The 18,845-nt window shown below is 39.1% G+C and overlaps 2 protein-coding genes across 2 annotated transcripts in view; one reads left to right on the top strand and one right to left on the bottom strand.

Annotated features, from left to right (window-relative positions):
• Nucleotides 1-18,845, bottom strand: part of LOC139939507 (homeobox protein Mohawk-like) — a 236,856-nt gene that overhangs the window by 124,582 nt on the left and 93,429 nt on the right. The gene's annotated exons all lie outside the window — the stretch shown is intronic.
• The window catches only part of LOC139939701 (uncharacterized), an 83,951-nt gene that overhangs the window by 4,336 nt on the left and 60,770 nt on the right, over nucleotides 1-18,845 (top strand). The window contains exons 2-4 of the mRNA XM_071935777.1: nucleotides 14,921-15,192; nucleotides 17,202-17,448; nucleotides 18,241-18,297. Of these exons, the coding sequence (XP_071791878.1) occupies nucleotides 15,005-15,192; nucleotides 17,202-17,448; nucleotides 18,241-18,297 (492 nt within the window). The 5' untranslated portion in view covers nucleotides 14,921-15,004. The remainder of the gene's footprint in view (nucleotides 1-14,920; nucleotides 15,193-17,201; nucleotides 17,449-18,240; nucleotides 18,298-18,845) is intronic.

Here is an 18,845-nt window from a genome sequence, read left to right as displayed (position 1 = left end):
TGCCCTCGCAAAATTTCACGCCTGTATTTTTGTGTTTTTAATACTTGATACTTCAGGCATTATGTACATTATTGAAACCTAAAAAAAGCAATATTAAGCGTTAAGCAGCTCTATGAAATTAGGAATAAGTAGGATTTGAAACTTTGCATTGTGGAAGTATTTAATTAAGAGAGGTTTGCGTTAACACCATGTGAATATCTCTTTTGAGTGGTGTTGGTTCTGAAAAGAACCAGGGGTTTAACTACGCTAAAGAGATATTCACAGGGTGTTCTTAGAAATTAGGAATATAAACAATGGAATGGTTTTTCGAAAAGAAAACTGAAGCATCCCTTTAAAATGGAAAATCTGTTGGTTGTTTTGCCAAGGTACAGGGCACTCACGACTCAGAGCCCTCTAGTACAGACAAGTGCTAATCGAGTGCGAATCCATGCTTTAAAAGTCAAACGGTTTGAGGCGCAGAATAACTCCAAAGGTGTGTGCGTTAGAAGAAGAAAAAAACATTATTTATGTAAAGCCGACCACTGGCCGCCGACCTTCAAAGTGCTATTTTTGTTGTGTCTGTTTTTCTTTGTTTTGTTTTTGTTTTTTGTTTTGTTTTGCTTGTTGTTGGTTTTACTGTGCCTTGAACACCCAGTAGGGTGGATACGTGCGCATTACAAGTCTTATTATTATTATTATTATTATTATTATTATATTATTGTTATTATTAAAAAACTGCTTGCCTTGTTATGTTGGTGTATTTTGTGGTCCTCTGTTCTCTGCTCATTTTGTATAGCCTTGTGTTAAATGTATTTTTAATGAATCATGGAATAAGGAAAATCAAACAGCAGGGTGAAGGAATTATCGAGAATGTTAAATGCATTTTGTATCTCTCTCATCCTTTCTTCGCGTTTTAATTTATAGATGTCATGTGAATATTAGATTTCATATTTTGGTTGAACGCTGTCTTTGAAAAGTGTATGTGTGTGTTTGTCACACTATTCAAACATTAAACAAGGTGTTTTTACAGAGCTTGCATGTATATGGCACTTTTCGAAGTGTAAAAGTACCTTCAGGCTTCAGACTTTTGTATTTTGATTTTAAAATATTTTTAAAGGTATATTTGTGATGTCAGTCCACATCAATGTGGGCGGGTTGGATGAATGATCAAATTGAAGAGATTCAGTGTGGGGCCAGGGCTTGAATTTTTGACACAGGCCCAAGGTCACTGATTTTGGCAAAAGTCCTGGTAAACTCATGACCAGACTCAAGTCCAGTGGTCATGTGCTTGTCCTCAAATGTTGACTTTCTGGTCTGATGAATAATAGTTCCATTAATTATTGAAGAATACTCCATAATACATGTATGAGATAAATCGTCTCTTGGAGCTTTTTTTTCAAACAGTTCATTTTTAAAAACCGTGTCAGGCCTTTTTGTTGTCATTTAAGTTCTGGTACTGCTGTAGACAAAATTTGGGTTCGGTAAATATATGCATTCTTGTGTACCTTCCCCCTAAAGGTCGGTTTATAGTCGGTCGCGCGATGGAAATCTTGACGCGCGACACAGTTTATAGTCATTGCTGATGCCTAAAAACTTTGTCTTTTTATGATCGCGCGTCAAGACTTCCATCGCTCGACCATCACGCGACTGACTATAGACTGGCCTTTTTCAAGCTATGGGGGGCATGGTGTAAGCGGGATTGGGTGTGAGCTTGAAGACCCGAAACTTCATGTTGCTTCTATGGCCATGATCATTTCATCAGTGTTCCTTGTAGCTGCAAGTTCCAATACAAATTGTCAGATTCCTCATACAAAGTAGAGCGTCTTTAAATGCCGTTTATTGTGATTATTGTTATTAAAGGTGCCTTTTCTTAAAGACAGCCCGTGCCCCTCACAAGACTGAAGTACCAGGTTACCTTAAATTATTGGAGAACCATCTCCAAGATAGTAACCTGAAGATCGTTGTTGCTCATAGCCGAGTTGCCAGGTCGGCATTCTTGAAAAGGACAAGGTCTTCTTTACTGACAGTTCTATCAATAGAAAATCAGAACGTCTGGCTTGCATTAGCCATATTTTAAAAGAAGCTGCCAGGCTTGATTTTTCGTTTTTTGAAAATGGCAAGGGCACCTAGGCGTTTTCTCCCTGGTAAAGGGCACCTCTTTGGGGAAATTGTAAATTTTTATTTGGAACATTTCAAGGGGCACCAAGGCAATGACCAGGGGGCAAAGGAGGCACTTGCCACTGTTGCCTTCGTGAAGTACAATATATGGCCAATAACAGTTCAACTAGAGTCATGAATTTTTTTTAATAGTTTCTGATTGATCGTTGTCCAAGAGTTGATTCCCCCCCACAAAAAAAAAAAACAAATAAAGAAAATCTATTTTTAAAGTTAATTTCTAACTAATTTGTCATGATTGTCCCAGTTTCTTGTTGAACGGAACACACGGTTTTAATGATTTGCCATATTTTTCATTCTACATAGTACGAGATAATCAGATGAAACTAACATGTATGGTTGTCATGGATACCAATATTATGATCACTACAAATTACACACTGCATGTGGCTTATAAATTGCCTTCCGAAGCATTTTCTTTTTTTTTAAAACAAACATTCTGCGATGAGATTCTTCATAATGTGGTTTCTTGGTGGCTTTTAACACAATTGGATTCAACGGCTGACATTGAAATTGTGACTTAATGCCCAAGGGCAAGGGGGAGCTTTAGTTCCCAGGTTTTATCGTAAACTTGGGTGTGATCCCTAGCAACATCGTTGTTATGGTTTCTCATTGGCGCCCCGAACAGCGATATTGACAAAATAGGGAGACTGCCAACATAGGGCTAGATACATGTACAAAGAAAAAAATGTTAGTTCGGAGGTCTTTGGCTCAAATCCCGCTCCAGTAAATTTGTCTTTTTCAACCCGAAATCTCAGTTAACTTTATTGTGTTTCCTGTCAAATGCTAGTTTCTCAACTTTGAGACAGTTTCAGACAGACAAATTCTTCTGGAGGACTCTAGATTGGAATGTAATTTTTGTTGATGTACATGTATTACAATTCCTATTTTTGTTGTACTTTAGAGCGGTCCAATTCCATTATGATTATTTGTGTTTATCTTTTGATGACAATCTCAATGATCACAGTGATTAAAATTCCCCAAACCTTATACCTGCCTTTATCATTGACTCATAGTTACATACCTCATTATGTTGGGATTTTCTACTCAACTTATTCCTGGAAATCAGGGTCAGGTTTCCACTTCCGTGTAGGCCTTCAAGTACAAAAATGAGTAGGCCTACTAAACATTGTACGTATGTATCCATCGTCTGGTTTTGTAATAGTTTCTGATATATGGTATTGTTCTTTTGTGTCTTTTGTTTGTTTTTCTTCTGTGGTTGTCTTTTCAGTTCACTTTACATGTACTTGGTTGGAGGCATCTGTCTCCTGAAAAGATCAAAACGTTACCGATGCCAGCAGGGATAGACCAATGTGATAAGTAACTGTTTATAGTTCCTGGAAGTGGCGTGAGAGTCGGCCATTATGCTCCCGAGGTCGGAATCGTGTTGAGATTTGCCCATTCTTGTCTATCCCTCATTGAAGTACCCTGATGCCCCTAGCAACTAAATCTGTATAAAAATAGCTAAACTTCTGTCTTCCCATTTACCTCCTTCCATGTTTCGGTGACCAGTGATAAGCTGAGAGACAGGTTCTTTGATGTTTCTGTATATAATAAGTGCCCTGCTAGTCTTAGATGATGCTGTATTTTAGTCGATAGTTTGGGTTCATTGCCATACACTTCTGTATTTGTCACATGTTCCTTGACTCCAGTGTACATTGAATAATAATAATAATAATAATAATAGTAAAAATTTATATAGCGCCATATCCATCGAAAACAATGCTCCATGGCGCTAATACAGAGAAACATTAAAATCTTTAGATAATCAGCAAAAACAACAAGAAGCATTGAAGCATTTCCGCAGAAGTTTTGTGCAGCCCCCCATCCAGTATACATGTAAATGCTATCACTGCGACAAACATTTAACACCGACTTGTCCACATGTCTAGAGGAATTATAGTTTCAGTATTATTTGAAATATGAAATTTTGTAATTCTCTAACTATCTTATTATCGTGCAAGTCTAGTCGTAATTCTAAATTATGAAATATACCATACAGTACATGTACAATGTATGTAAAAGATTATGTATTCCCATCAATGTTATTTTAAGGAGTTTTTTTCCTCCCTTTAATTTAATGCATTTCCCTACTGACTACATTTGTGTACTCAGACAAAAGAAATATCTGGGCACCATGATACAAAGGCTTACACTGTCAGGACAGCTTTGTGCCCTTCTTGTTCCTTTGTTCTGCTGTATCCACTCAGTTGACGATACCATAACTGCATACTATAAAGAATGCGCAGCTAGCTCATGTAATGTTTGCATTCGCATTTTTCATAGTTTGAGAATTTACTGTTTAAATAGGGGAATAAAAGGGTAGCGACGAGTTTTTACATGGCCGCTTAAAGCCGGCAGGGTCGAATTGTCGTGTGATAAAGGCCCGAACCGAAGGGGAGGGCTTTTAGCGTACGGCAACCACCCTGCAAGGTTTTAAACGGGCGTTTAAGACTGAGTCGCTACTCTTTTATTCCCATTCATAAATGCCCCTTTGTTAAAAAACGTTTACAGTTGAAAATTTGAGGTTTGAAATATTGTTTTCAAAAACTTTGTGAAGCGTCTGTTGCGCGTGGGTGCGCGCGTGCTTAGAAATAGATTATGTGCGCGCGCTTAGAAGTAGATTGCGCGCTGTTACTAATAGCTATGAATTGCGTTCTGCGTGATAATCTTGCGCGCCTGACACGCAGAAGCCAGCCGGTTATAAACACTGGTCATTATCAACCGTTTAAACGTGACACGATCTCCACCAATGGGAGTAGAGAAACTGTCTGGGGTATTTATGAATGATGATTTGTAATATGCCGTTCTTGTAGCCCTTTCCATACCTAATGGGCACCTCAAAGCACCCAATAATTTGTACAGGTATTTGAAGTTACATTATGTTTGGAATTATTAAGTACACGATCAGTAACTTGGTGTCAGGGGATAAGGTTGGCTCAATGTTTCTTTCTCTGCCTTTAACCTCTGTGGACCCCAGTTCGAATCCCACCTCAATCCCGAGCCTTGCGTGGGGATTGGGTTTTCAGTCCTAGGGTTATCCACAGGTTTAAAATTGCGCAAATAATTCATGCACTATCTGCATACTGCGCACACTATTCCTGCACTATCGGCAAATTACGCAAACTATTCATGCACAATAGCTAAGCCGATTGCACAAATCATTCCTGCATGATCGGCAATTGCATTAACTATTCCTGCAAGATCGACTGATTCTGCAAACATTTTTGTGCAAATCATTTCAGCACGAACAAACCACTGATCCTGAACTAAAAATCCACTTTGTGCACGATCGCTCGAAAAAAATGTGAGTTTCAGATTTGCGTCCGGGTATTTTTTGATCTCTGATCGGTCTCCTTATACCACTTAGACTTGATTTCAAGTCTGAGACTGTGGTTATTTCTCTGCATCAGCCACGCAGAATTCCCCTGTAGTCAGGATGCCCTGCGACACAGAGAAAAATGCCTGCGAAATGTTGTTGCGAAATAGCTGACTTCTTTGTACCAGTCGCTGCACACTAATACAAAAAGAACGATCTACTAGCGCATTAAAAGGGTAGTTTGTGTTCGTCGTGAAGTATTTTTCGAAATTTTTTGCCCGGGCGCACAACGATTTTGTCTGGGCACTACATTTTTTGTCCGGGCGCATTTGGTATTTTGAGAATTTTGTCCGGGCTCAGTGCCCGGACAAAACCGTGTGGAGAACCCTTAGTCCCTACCTGATTGCATGGGTTTTCCCCCGTTAAGGTTTTCCTCTCGCATTTAAATCTAAGGATCCTAGTAAGGTTTACGGTAACACCATGTAATGATAACCTCTTAATTAGTTGGGGTGGTTCACCGTAGGTTTCAACTCGATGTTTTGATCAGTATGCTCTGATGAAGACTATTAGAGCATACTGATCGAAATGTCGAGTTGCAACTTCAGAGCATACATTAAAGTACTTGTCAAAACAAACGATTCTTTTTCAGAACCACCCCAACTCATTTAGAGATTAGCATTACATGGTGTTACCGCAAACCTACTATAAGGCCTATCTTATTTCCACCATGCAAAGTTTTAAATCCTACTGAGGATTCCTACTCATTGCTTGTTTGGTGTAGATTGACATCAAGAGAAGTGGATAGGGTAGGATTGAGGCTTCATGCTTAGCCAAACTGACCTCTTTACCTGTAGGGTTTTTGGTATTATTATGAGATTGAATGCAGGCTATCATACAAGATGCAGAGATTAGTACATTAGTCGCATTCATGACTCATGCTTATTGATCAATCAATGTCAACTGTATACATATCAATGTTAATAACACGTGCATGACCTGCTTATCGTTTAGCTGTATTTTTATGGACTATAAATGAGCTATTCAAAATCTCTAAATGTGAAGCGTTAGGGGGCCTACTTTTGCAGTCATAATTTGCAAACATGAATTATTTTATGAGCAACCAAAAATTGTCAAATTCACAAGGTGTTAATGCAGTCATATTTTGCATTGTATAGTATCCAAAATGTCTGAAGTACATGTATGCAAAGTGTTTTAAGAATGCAGTCATTTCTCACTATACTTGCATGTACATGAATTATAAATAAGCAATCCAAATTGTCTAAAAAGTATGCAAAGTGTTTTGTATGCAGTAATTTCTCACCGATTTGCATACATGAATTATTAATGAGCAATCCACTTATCCAAAACATGCAAAGTGTTTAATAAATGTACAATAATTTAATACATTTATTTCTAAGGTACATGCATCAGTAATTTATGTGTAATCAACTGTATGTAAAATTGTAATAATATTGCTACTTCTGATCCCAATCCTCTTTCCAATTATCCAGCATATAATTGGAAAGACACCGTGAATAAATTCTATTCTGTTTATGCCATCACATAAAATGATTGGCCATGAACTACGCAAGTCTAATAAACATACTCAAGCTGTAAAGTTCGGTCACATCATCTGCATTTGTTAATCCTTGATGTATTATAGGAATTGTTTTGTATCCTTTGAAACCGACGTGCTTTTAGTTGTTAATTGGACACACATTGACAATGACTATACCAGTATCTTATTTAGCCGTTTGTGTAGACATTTTACAACCATGCAAGTCAAATGCAGACTAAGATACAGACTAGTAAGCAGTGGTGAGGGTACATGTACTTTTCAATATTTTACAACACGAATAGCTCAAAAATTGTTACAGGGATTAATTTGAGATGTTCATGTTACTGACATGGAGCTTTTCTCAAAATCATTATAATAGAAATTGTAAAAAATGTAAAAAATTTTGGGAGCTCTATAATTTTCACAATATACTAAAACTTCACCCTTGTCATATTTTTGTTTTGCTGGAGTGAGTCACATGCATGCATGATGTCACCAACTCAAAATACTACCCTCGTTGGTGCGTGTCACATGCTTGCGAGATGTCATAAACTCAAAACACCGCCCTCGTTGGTGCGTGTCACATGCTTGCGAGATGTCATAAACTCAAAACACCGCCCTCGTTGCCAATCAATGGCTCACATTTGTATTGTTTGACCTCACCGATGGAGACCTACATGTACAATACAAGAGGTTTATATTCTTTCTTTTTCCTACTAGTGTCTGCTATAAAGAGGATACTTTGATGGAAAGATGTTAATTTCCTAAATTTATTAGTCATACTCATAGCACCTCTAGGTTTCAGTTGTACAACATGACTGGATTTTTATCTTTGGGAGGGCAACGGCCATTTTCATTTTGTTCAGGGCACTGCCATTGGTAAACCTTAAAGTCTCATGGAAATCTTTTGATGAGGCATCATTATCATCCTGCTGCAGAACAGTTGACTACAAGTGTCCTCCAAGTAGGGTGATTTGGGGCAAGTGTTGTGTTTCCTCCAACTAGGGTGATTTGGGGCAAGTGTTGTGTTTCCTCCAAGTAGAGTGTTTTGGGACAAGTGTTGTGTTTCCTCCAAGTAGGGTGATTTGGGGCAAGTGTTGTGTTTCCTCCAAGTAGGGTGATTTGGGGCAAGTGTTGTGTTTCCTCCAAGTAGGGTGATTTGGGGCAAGTGTTGTGTTTCCTCCAACTAGGGTGATTTGGGGCAAGTGTTGTGTTTCCTCCAACTAGGGTGATTTGGGGCAAGTGTTGTGTTTCCTCCAACTCGGGTGATTTGGGGCAAGTGTTGTGTTTCCTCCAAGTAGGGTGATTTGGGGCAAGTGTTGTGTTTCCTCCAACTCGGGTGATTTGGGGCAAGTGTTGTGTTTCCTCCAACTCGGGTGATTTGGGGCAAGTGTTGTGTTTCCTCCAAGTAGGGTGATTTGGGGCAAGTGTTGTGTTTCCTCCAACTAGGGTGATTTGGGGCAAGTGTTGTGTTTCCTCCAACTAGGGTGATTTGGGGCAAGTGTTGTGTTTCCTCCAAGTAGGGTGATTTGGGGAAAGTGTTGTGTTTCCTCCAACTAGGGTGATTTGGGGCAAGTGTTGTGTTTCCTCCAACTCGGGTGATTTGGGGCAAGTGGTGTGTTTCCTCCAACTAGGGTGATTTGGGGCAAGTGTTGTGTTTCCTCCAACCAGGGTGATTTGGGGCAAGTGTTGTGTTTCCTCCAACTAGGGTGATTTGGGTCAAGTGTTGTGTTTCCTCCAAGTAGGGTGATTTGGGGCAAGTGTTGTGTTTCCTCCAAGTAGGGTGATTTGGGGAAAGTGTTGTGTTTCCTCCAACTAGGGTGATTTGGGGCAAGTGTTGTGTTTCCTCCAACTCGGGTGATTTGGGGCAAGTGGTGTGTTTCCTCCAACTAGGGTGATTTGGGGCAAGTGTTGTGTTTCCTCCAACCAGGGTGATTTGGGGCAAGTGTTGTGTTTCCTCCAACTAGGGTGATTTGGGTCAAGTGTTGTGTTTCCTCCAAGTAGGGTGATTTGGGGCAAGTGTTGTGTTTCCTCCAACTCGGGTGATTTGGGGCAAGTGTTGTGATTCAGTCTTGTCACAGCATGTCTTCACTTTTGAAAGGACACCAAGGCCAAGACCAGGGCAACACAGGTCATGGCCGAGTAGCTCCTGGTGCAACCAAACTGGAACAGTTCATTTTGATTGAAATGTTTTGGTGTAGATTTTAATTGGCTTTTTGAGGAATGTTGTTAGCATTGATCAGTATGCATGAATACAGAAATTTTCATGACCACTTTAATGCATGCAGACACATATTATTTCCAACGGTCGGTGTTTACTGTCTGTAGTCTGGGCATTAATACTTTAATCAAATGAAAAAAAGCTGTATAGAAACTGATACTAATTCTATGTCAATATTTTCATGTTATGACTCTCTTTGATCTTTGTACCCTGGACGGAAGAGAGTTTGGTGGTTTGAATGTTTTCTAATCTAAAAATACAACTGAAGTACTAGAGAAACTTAACCGCTGCTTTACTTGGGTTCGATATCAGGGTTAACGTTTTAAAATGGATGCTTTGTACAAATTTATAGTATGAACTGTTTTTTATAGAAAGGATTTCTGAGGGTTGGTGTCCAGTCGCTAATGTTGCGGCCAGAGCAGAGTCGGTCCCGCTGTCACCTCGTGGATGGCCTTGACGTTGGTGTGAAACACTGTCACATTTTTTTTTTTTTTTTTTTTTTCACACATTTTCTTAGCAAGTAGACTCTGTACACATCTGAAACTTTCAAATCAATCTATGACCCTACATGTACATTAGTACCTTCAAACAATCCATCACAGCAGATTGTAATATTAATCACATCTGGCCTCAAGATGTAGAACACACAGTACAAATAAACACGGGTCACGATCTCAATCAATTTCTCACTTCTTGGAACCGGTTGGTTTTGTGCAAAGGTTTTCTATTAACTCTGGGTATTAGTCATGCTGAGTGCTGAGGATGTGAACTGCAGGTAGTTTTTCCGAGTTGGGGGGGGGGGGAGGGTTTCAACATGAATCTTTTTGATAGTATCTCAACTTGGAAACCATGAGTTGATGATTCATAAATGTTTGCTGTGCGTGGGCACGACAATGATTCTGTTTCACTCGTTTTAGAAGCTAGGCTTCTCTGTTGCTATTTGAGAAGATTCTCTTGTCAAAATATGAAAAAAGATCTCATACCCTGCAGGAAAAACACTGGATATTTAAGCAAAATTCTTTCTATTCATTTCTCAACTTGGACACCATGAGTTGATGATTCATGAATGTTTGCTGTACATTGGCACGAGGATTTTGTTTCGCTCGGTTTAGGGAGCTAAGCTTCTCTGTTGCTATTTCAGATGATTCTCTTGTCAAAATATGAAAAAGGTGTCATACCTTACAGGGAAATTACTGGATAATGAAGCATGATTCTTGCTATTCATGTCTCAACTTGGACGCCATGAGTTGATGATTCATGAATGTTTTGCTATACATGGGCATGAGGATTCTGTTTCACTCGCCTTAGAAGCTGGCTTAGAAGCCAAGCTTCTCTGTTGCTTTTTCAGAAGATTATGGAAAAGGTTTCATACACTTCAAAAAACTTAGCTCAACCAACATATCTTGAAGGAAAAGTACTGAATATTGAAGTGCCACGAGCATCACTGTGTGATGGATTCGAGCGCTATATAAAAAGTCGCTATTATTATTATTAATGCATGTGCCCTTCATTCTAAGTATCATCTAAGGAGAGTGCACGTACACATGCTAGAACTGGGTAACAGGCCTTCATTGATGATGATGAAGACACTTTCCTGTAAATCTTTATTTTATCTGTATCTTTAGAAAGGAAAATAAACGAGCACATTATCAAAGAAATGATATTGCACTGCATGTCCTTGGTCATTGTCTTGATGCCTGTTGAAAATGTTCCCAGTACAATTTTTAATTTTTCCCCAGCGGTGCCCCTTTATTAAGAAAAAACAACCTTGCCCTTCCATGGTGAATTAATCATGCCTTATATGAAACATAGGTTAGTAGTGAGTTAGGGAATAACAGTGCGAGGACCCGGTCTTCACTGCGTGGTAATGACCGGGTAGGTGGCTGGGCGCTGTTAACGGAACACTGTTATTCCCTTTAATAAATACCTTTTTAACGTGTGGGAAGATGAGTTCATGTTTTCTTACTCTGTCTATCTTGTCTTATTGTTGGATCGGTCTGATAAAATTGGCAGTTGTTAGTCACACAGGGTTAATTTGCTTGTTTTTATGGGGTCATGTCTTAACAAAAACCATGAACACACTTTTCCCAACTGGTACAATTGAAAGACACTGGACACTATTGGTAATTGTCAAAGACCAGCCTTCTCACTTGCTGTATCTCAATATATGCATAAAATAACAAACCTGTGAAAATTTGAGCTCAATCGGTCATCGAAGTTGTGAGATAATAATGAAAGAAAAAACACCCTTGTCACACGAAGTTGTGTGCTTTCAGATGCTTGACTTCGAGACCTCAAATTCTAAATCTGTGGTCTCGAAATCATATTCGTAGAAAATTATTTCTTTCTCGAAAACTACTCCACTTCAGAGGGACAGGGGTCGAAATTGCCACTAGCCCGCTAGCCCGGGACTACCACATTTACAGCCGGGCTACTGATTTTTCCAGTTTGATAGCCCGACGGGCTAGTGGAAAAATAATGCAAAAATCATCATCACAAACAATAAAGAACTATGTTATTGGTGTATTGTAAAGTTTGAGCCGTGACGCGAGACATAATGTGTCTTTCGGGCTACCAAAATCTAATCAGGACTACTAAAAATTATTGGTCACTAGCCCTGCTGACTACCATGGAAATACACTTAATTTCGACCCCTGGAGGGAGCTGTTTCTCACAATGTTTTATACTACCAACCTTTCCCCATTACTCGTTACCAAGTGGGTTTTTATGCTAAAAATTATTTTGAGTAATTACCAATAGTGTGCACTGCCTTTAAGGGGACCAATGTACCTTTGGATAATGTTCATTTTATAGTACAGGTACATTTGCAGGTAGCTTTTAGGGAGCTTTTAAATGAAGTTATTTTTATCTTTGCTGATTGAAAAAAAAAATAAAAATCTACAAACTTTGCTTTAACAATGACAGTATTCCCTTGATGGAGAAGAACACATGTTCACCATGTACATGTAGTGTATGTTGTGTGACAATGTGTGAAAGTACTTAAGTTTAAAACAGCAAGAAATTGTTTTGACAACTGCAAGCAACATTTGAAACTCAACACTCTGATTTTTATGTACACATGCGCATTCTTTATAGCTTGTCATTTGCCAACTGGGCCCAATTGCATAGTGCTGCTCTAAACACAAACAGAATAAGGTTACCAGCCAAAGTACCATGTCACATGCACCATTTCTGACTGGTATCCTTCTAATTTTTGAAAGCACAAATATTGTAAGCAAAATATTTGTGCTTTTAAGCAGTTCTATGAAAATGGACCATGGTACACATAGAACGATGAGTGAGCAGTGTGTGTCCGGGCCCAAACTAGAGGGCTTGTTTTACAATTGACCAGATTTAAATGCTGTGGACACTATTGGTAATTACTCAAAATAATTATTAGCATAAAACCTTTCTTGATTACGAGTAATGGGGAGAGGTTGATAGTATAAAACATTGTGAGAAATAGCTCCCTCTGAAGTGACGTAGTTTTCAAGAAAGAAGTAATTTTCTACGACTTTGATTTCGAGACCTCAGATTTAGAATTAGAGGTCTCGAAATCAAGCATTGAAAGCACTGAACTTCGTGTGACCATGGTGTGACAAGGGTGTTTTTTTTCTTTCATTAATATCTCGCAACTTTGATGACTGATTGAGCTCAAATTTTCACAGGTTTGTTATTTTATGCATATGTTGAGATACACCAACTGTGAAGACTAATCTTTGACATTTACCAATAATGTCCAGCGTCTTTAAAAAGAGTTGAACAAGCACTATGAAAGAAGAACCATCTGAATTGTCATGCTACTTCGATACTCAACAGAATTGAAATATATATCAGATTCATTGTCAACATTTTCCACAGAGATGCTACACAATGAGGTAATAATATAATTACAATGTATTAGTAATACCCATCTTTTTAATGCGGCATTTTCGTGGGTTTTATGGTTTTGTTCTTTTGTGTTTTTCTTCTATGGTTGCCTTGCCAGTTAGTTTAGATTCTTTACATAGGTAGGGTTAGAGGTGCCTGTCTCCTGAAAAGATCAATTTATTACCGATGCCAGCAGGGCTACGTAGCTATTAGTTCTCCGTTGGAAGGAATAAAGATCCCCACACTGTGGTTTGGGCACTGGCCTAGTGATCAGTCTTTTTGCTAAATTTGTTTCTTCCATACTGTGCATTTTAACTTGTGCGCTTTTGATCAATTTGTATGGAAGGAACACAATATGAATTTTAATTATTAAAATTAGTCATGTGAAATACACAAGACCGCCTGTCTTGTCCAGTCATGCTTTTACTGGCCTAATGCTAAAAGTACTGGTCTCGGTTCTGCGATCCAGCGTTAATTACATTACCTGTACAAAGGTTGTGGGTTCGAATCCCACCCGAGTAATATGCATTGATTTTTTTTTCACAGAGCTCGGGGAAAGTACTGAGTATCACATCGTTGTATATGGGTTGTACGTGTACTTGCCGTTGTTTGAACCCACACATCATAAATACATTTGGCTTTTTTTCTCCCACACCCATCGCAGCCATAAATCATAATTCAAAACGCAGGTGGTCCACAGGTTGGGGGAGAAAATTATGGTTGGCTTGGCTACAACCCTTAAACGACGAACAGAGCAAAGGGAGATAATGGGTTTCAAGTGATTAAATGGCAGACACACATTGGTTACAGCAATAGGCCCTACCTAATGTACATGTTACCTCAGAACGCTTTGTAATTAATTGGTTGTAATTTTCTCCTTGCTGCTTTTTACAAACTGAAATCATTCTGTTTTTTTGAACGGCTTTGTCTTTGCAGGCGTTCCCGGTAATGTGTGGTTTAAAACTGTGAGATCTATTTGTTTCTTAGATTTTGTTTAGGGTGTACAAGAAATATTTGTTTTAAATCTGCCAAAGTCTCCAGAGTTGTTGGAATGAACCATGAGCTTTAGAACATGGGGCATGTTTCTTTTTAGAAAATAAAGCTTTGCAGGTTTTCTGAGAGATATGAAATAATATTACATGCTACATGTACACTGTCCATGTAAAGTGAATGGAATGAATTACAATTAGCCTATCCTGATATTTAATTGCAGTGACATTTTAAAACTTTCTGAACATGTAAACAATATTCTGATAAAGTGATTCATACCTGACAACAAACCGGATGAATTTTTTATTTGGATTTGAGTTGGAACAGTTCAATATGAGACCTTTGTTCGATTTTACATAGAGATAAGGTTGATCCTAACTGCAACTCAATTTTAAGTGTGATGATGTCACAATAGAAATCACTATGGTGATATTGACAATTCATCTTAAGATAAATCTTAGTGCTTTGTGGAATTGGCTCTTGTTATCACAAAATGAGCCTCAGGTCATAATATGCTATAAGCAGGAGACAACAAAGTAAAGGTAATAACACATAAACTTATTAAAATGAGAAATTTCTTCAGGTTTTATTTTTCGTGATATTTCATGTATTGCAACCTCAAGTGTTGGATAGTGTTGGAAAGCTTATTTCTTACTGAATTCAGAAAGGATATCATCTACATTTTTCAAAGTAATAAGTTTATGCTCATTTTGTTGATAACAGGTCACATTTTAAGAGCTTGATTTTGCGATCATTGATGTCTGAAGGTTTAACTTTGAGTTTTGAATTGATTATCTCCTCTGTGCAGATTGTACCCAAAGTGAACACAACATCTCGGATTCGAGTAGACTGATCAAATTGAGGCCTACAGGGTGCTTCCTCGGTAGGCATCATGGGTAGCACATCCTCCAAGTTCCGCAAAGCGCTACAAGTCGGGGACGAGAAAGTCGCGGAGGAGCTGTACCACGGGAGTGTGGAGTTCCAGAAAGCGTTTGATCCAAACTCCTCCTACGGGGAGAATTACGATCACAACACACCGCTTCATTATGCAAGTAGATATGGAATGCATCGGCTAGTCAGGTGGGTCTAAATGGCAGAAATAGATCCTGGAAAATGTAGATGTGTATGGCCTTGTCACACGAGGTATTTTTTTCTGGCAACTTGGAGGCAACCAACTGCAGTGAATGCTATAGGACCACTTTGGTAGTGCTTTGTTTAATTTTTCAAATGATGCCCTACAGTCCCCAAGAAAAATATTTGAACATTAAAATGTGAATGCCTTTCTTTGAGATTTCCTGGAACTGGTTGCCTGTAAATTGCCTGGTGTGACAAGGCCCTTAGATCACCGTCGTATTGTCCCCCTATGGGCTTTGTTTGGACTGCCATTACCACACAGCATGCCCAGATGTATGGCAGACATGCACCTGACACTTTGCATGTGGTTAAGTTGACCAGATAGGACTGCAGGGAATGCTTAAATGCACCATTTACACACACTTTTAATAGAGTGTAAACAAATTTCTTTTGTTCTGCAGGCAGCATTTGAGGGACAGCTACATGTAGATCAACTATGGTTAAGTCTAGTCCACTCTAGTCACCCGCCCGAACTTGCTCTTGGCCGCTGCAATTCTTAGAAAAAAAACTTCCCAGATGTTTTGCCGGACCCATACCAGAGCTTGAATTTGGGAGGAAATCCACAAGACTGCCGGGCTTATTTATTGTTTATAGCTCAACATTTTTACTGGACCAGCTTTTTTGGGGGGGTGTCGTGGCCGAGCGGATAAGAGCACCGAACTCAAGCTCTGATGCTTCTGTTCAGCAGAGTGTGGGTTCGAATCCCGGTCGTGACACTTGTGTCCCTGAGCAAGACACTTAACTATAATTGCTTCTCTCCACCCAGGGGTAAATGGGTACCTGTGAGGGCAGAGATGGTTCTTGTGATTGATTTAGCCGAGTATCGCATATTAATGTTGCACAGGCTGCATACTCCCTACCAGGGAGCTGAGATGGTTTAAGGAGTGAATTAAGGCCCAGTGACCAGGGGTAATAATGTGAAGCGCTTTGGGATGTGAAAAGCGCCAGAGTCAAAATGAGTTACGCAAGTACTAAGAAAATATTTACCTCACTTGTCATGTTACTTTAATGCATCACAGAATTGAAGATTTTATATATCAGATTCATTGTCAAATCTTCTCAAAAACACAAAGACCACCAGGCTTGTCTGTTCGTTATTTTACTGGCCTAATGCTAAGAGTATTGGCCTCAGGTCTATAGTCAATTTTTTTTAGCCCTGCGTATGTTATACAAACCAATTTACAACACCTTTTTACAACAACTAATTCTTGGCTAATGAATGTGTAGTGTCATGCATAGTCAATATCGTCCAAACCCAAAGAGTCCTATGTATTGAGTTACCCAATTAGCAATTTTATAGTCACTCTAGTTACATTTATCATCAAGTGTCAGAATCCGGTTTCCTAAATGGTTAGCATGACTTGATATGTTCAGAATTGTCTTCAATTACAAAATTCAAGCCACACAAATCGTTCAGGAAACTTAGGGGCTGGTTTCGCCAAGAGCTAAGATTGATTTTTAAAGGCACATATAGGGTCATAGATTATACTAAAAAAATTGAATGGCCATCAAAAAAACTTACTTGGTAAGAAGCATTGCGGGTGTTGATGGTATACTATACTATGGTTTGGATAATTTTTCACCTAAAGCATTTAATCTGAAAAACGATGCATGCATGAATTCTTTCTTAGATTTCTATGAGTTGGTGCTCTGTTGTGAATGCTGTGGCCAGAGATGCAGTTGGATGTCACCACACATTAACATGGATGGTTTCTTGATAAAGAACACAGTGGCAGTTGTTTGCTGTTTTCTCAACAAGTTGACACTGTATTCAGCTGAAATCCTTTCTTGTGAATTTTCCTTGATAATTTTGTCTTAAATATGTGTATCAGCATCATTACTTTGACAAAAACCAATCTATGACCATACCTTTAACTGTGAATAAATCTAAATTGCTTAATAAAGTGATCATCTTTCCTAAACTCATTGTTACTAACTGCTTCATTTCATTGCAGGATTTTTATACAGAGGCACAATGCGAACCCCAACAAACGCAACGGTGGCAACCAGACTGCCCTGCACTGTATATGCATGGCGGAACAGATCCGAGCACCTTCCTCAACCTACAGCTATTCACAATACTACTATTCACAACCGCCGGAGAAGAAACGACTCGAGTGCGCAAGAATCGTTCTCGGATGGAAAGGTATCGCGTTGGGTCCGGGGGAACGAGAGCAGATTCACATCGATGCAGAAGACGAGGTAACTTTGTTTATTCGCTAGAAGTCTGCAATCTTCGCATAAATCCCTTCTGGCTCCCCTAGTTATCAAAACCAATTTGTATGGTTCCTGCTCTTTCCAATATGCAGCAGTTCAGTTATGAAACAGTCTTCCAGAAGTTGTTAAATAGGCTGAGACATCAGAACAATTCAAAATCATTGAAAACATATGTTTACTTTGTACAATTGTTGATTTTTCCTGCACAGCGCTTGCCTTAGGGACCTCACGGTGATATGCGCTATATAATAATGGTTTATTATTGTTATTATTTGGTTTGTGATAACACCATGTGGTAGGGTTGTCGTAGTGGTATCTTTCCTTGCCTTTCACCTCTACGACTTTGGTTCCAATCAGGGCACTATGTGGAATGGGTTTTCAGTCCCTACCTGACTGTGTGGGTTTTCGCTGGAATAAATCTCTTGCGTATTCCTCCCACATCAAAACTGAGGGGATTTCTCTTTTCATTGGACCTAGTAGTCAAAGCAGACTGTGGTGATACATTGATCTATGAACTCTCATCCAGTTAATACGTCTGCGCACTCTCCATAGATTAATACGGAGGGAGGACACGCCTTTAGTAATTGAATGAGAGTCTATCATTCTATGTCATCCACAGGCCTGCTTTGATCATGATGACTCAGCCCCTTTATGTGTATTTTTCTTATTTTTTTATAATTTCTTCTTGATACTACATGCATTGAGCCCTGACATAAATTTGATGACAGATTTCAACAAATCCATTGAAACTCATATTTGTTCTGTTTTTCTACGCAGGATGGGAATACAGCCTTGCACTATTCAGCACAGTCTGGTTACCTGTCTATAGTAGAGGTAAATGTTTGTTTTATCATCTGGTTACCTGTCTAGTATAGTACAGAATACCTGCCTATAGTAGAAGTAAATCACACTTGTTAGGGGTCTGGTTACCTGTCCCATTAAATGATAGAAGGTGTTTATTTGAGACTGGTAACCTGTCTCTAGTACCAGAAGTTAGTCTAGTTTCGTTTTAGTCATAGAGTTATATATAAGAACTAGAGGGCGCACTGATGATGCTTCTTGCACAAACGCAACGGGACTGCAACGAGATACACGCGTCATTATGTACGCGAGTTGAATACGAAGTACACGTTGGAGTTTGTGTTTATTAAACGCTGACGCGATGCTGTTTTGTCAACTTACAAAATGGCCGCACAAACACATGCTAAGCAATGCCTGTTTGTTCAGCTAAGAAAATGGCCGCCTGCGCGCATGCCGGGGCCATATATAGGCCACCGAACAGTAAGTTTTAATTTGTTTTTTGCCCATACACCATTGTACACTGATGTGTATTAGGCAGGTTTTCTCAGTACTTTGTTGCTAAGGAGTTTGCTAAGGAAGTC

This window comes from Asterias amurensis, chromosome 7 (genome assembly GCF_032118995.1).
Source record: "Asterias amurensis chromosome 7, ASM3211899v1".
Classification (NCBI taxonomy): Eukaryota; Metazoa; Echinodermata; class Asteroidea; order Forcipulatida; family Asteriidae; genus Asterias; species Asterias amurensis.
Note: the sequence above shows the minus strand (reverse complement) of the source record. Positions and strands in the feature narration are given on the sequence as shown.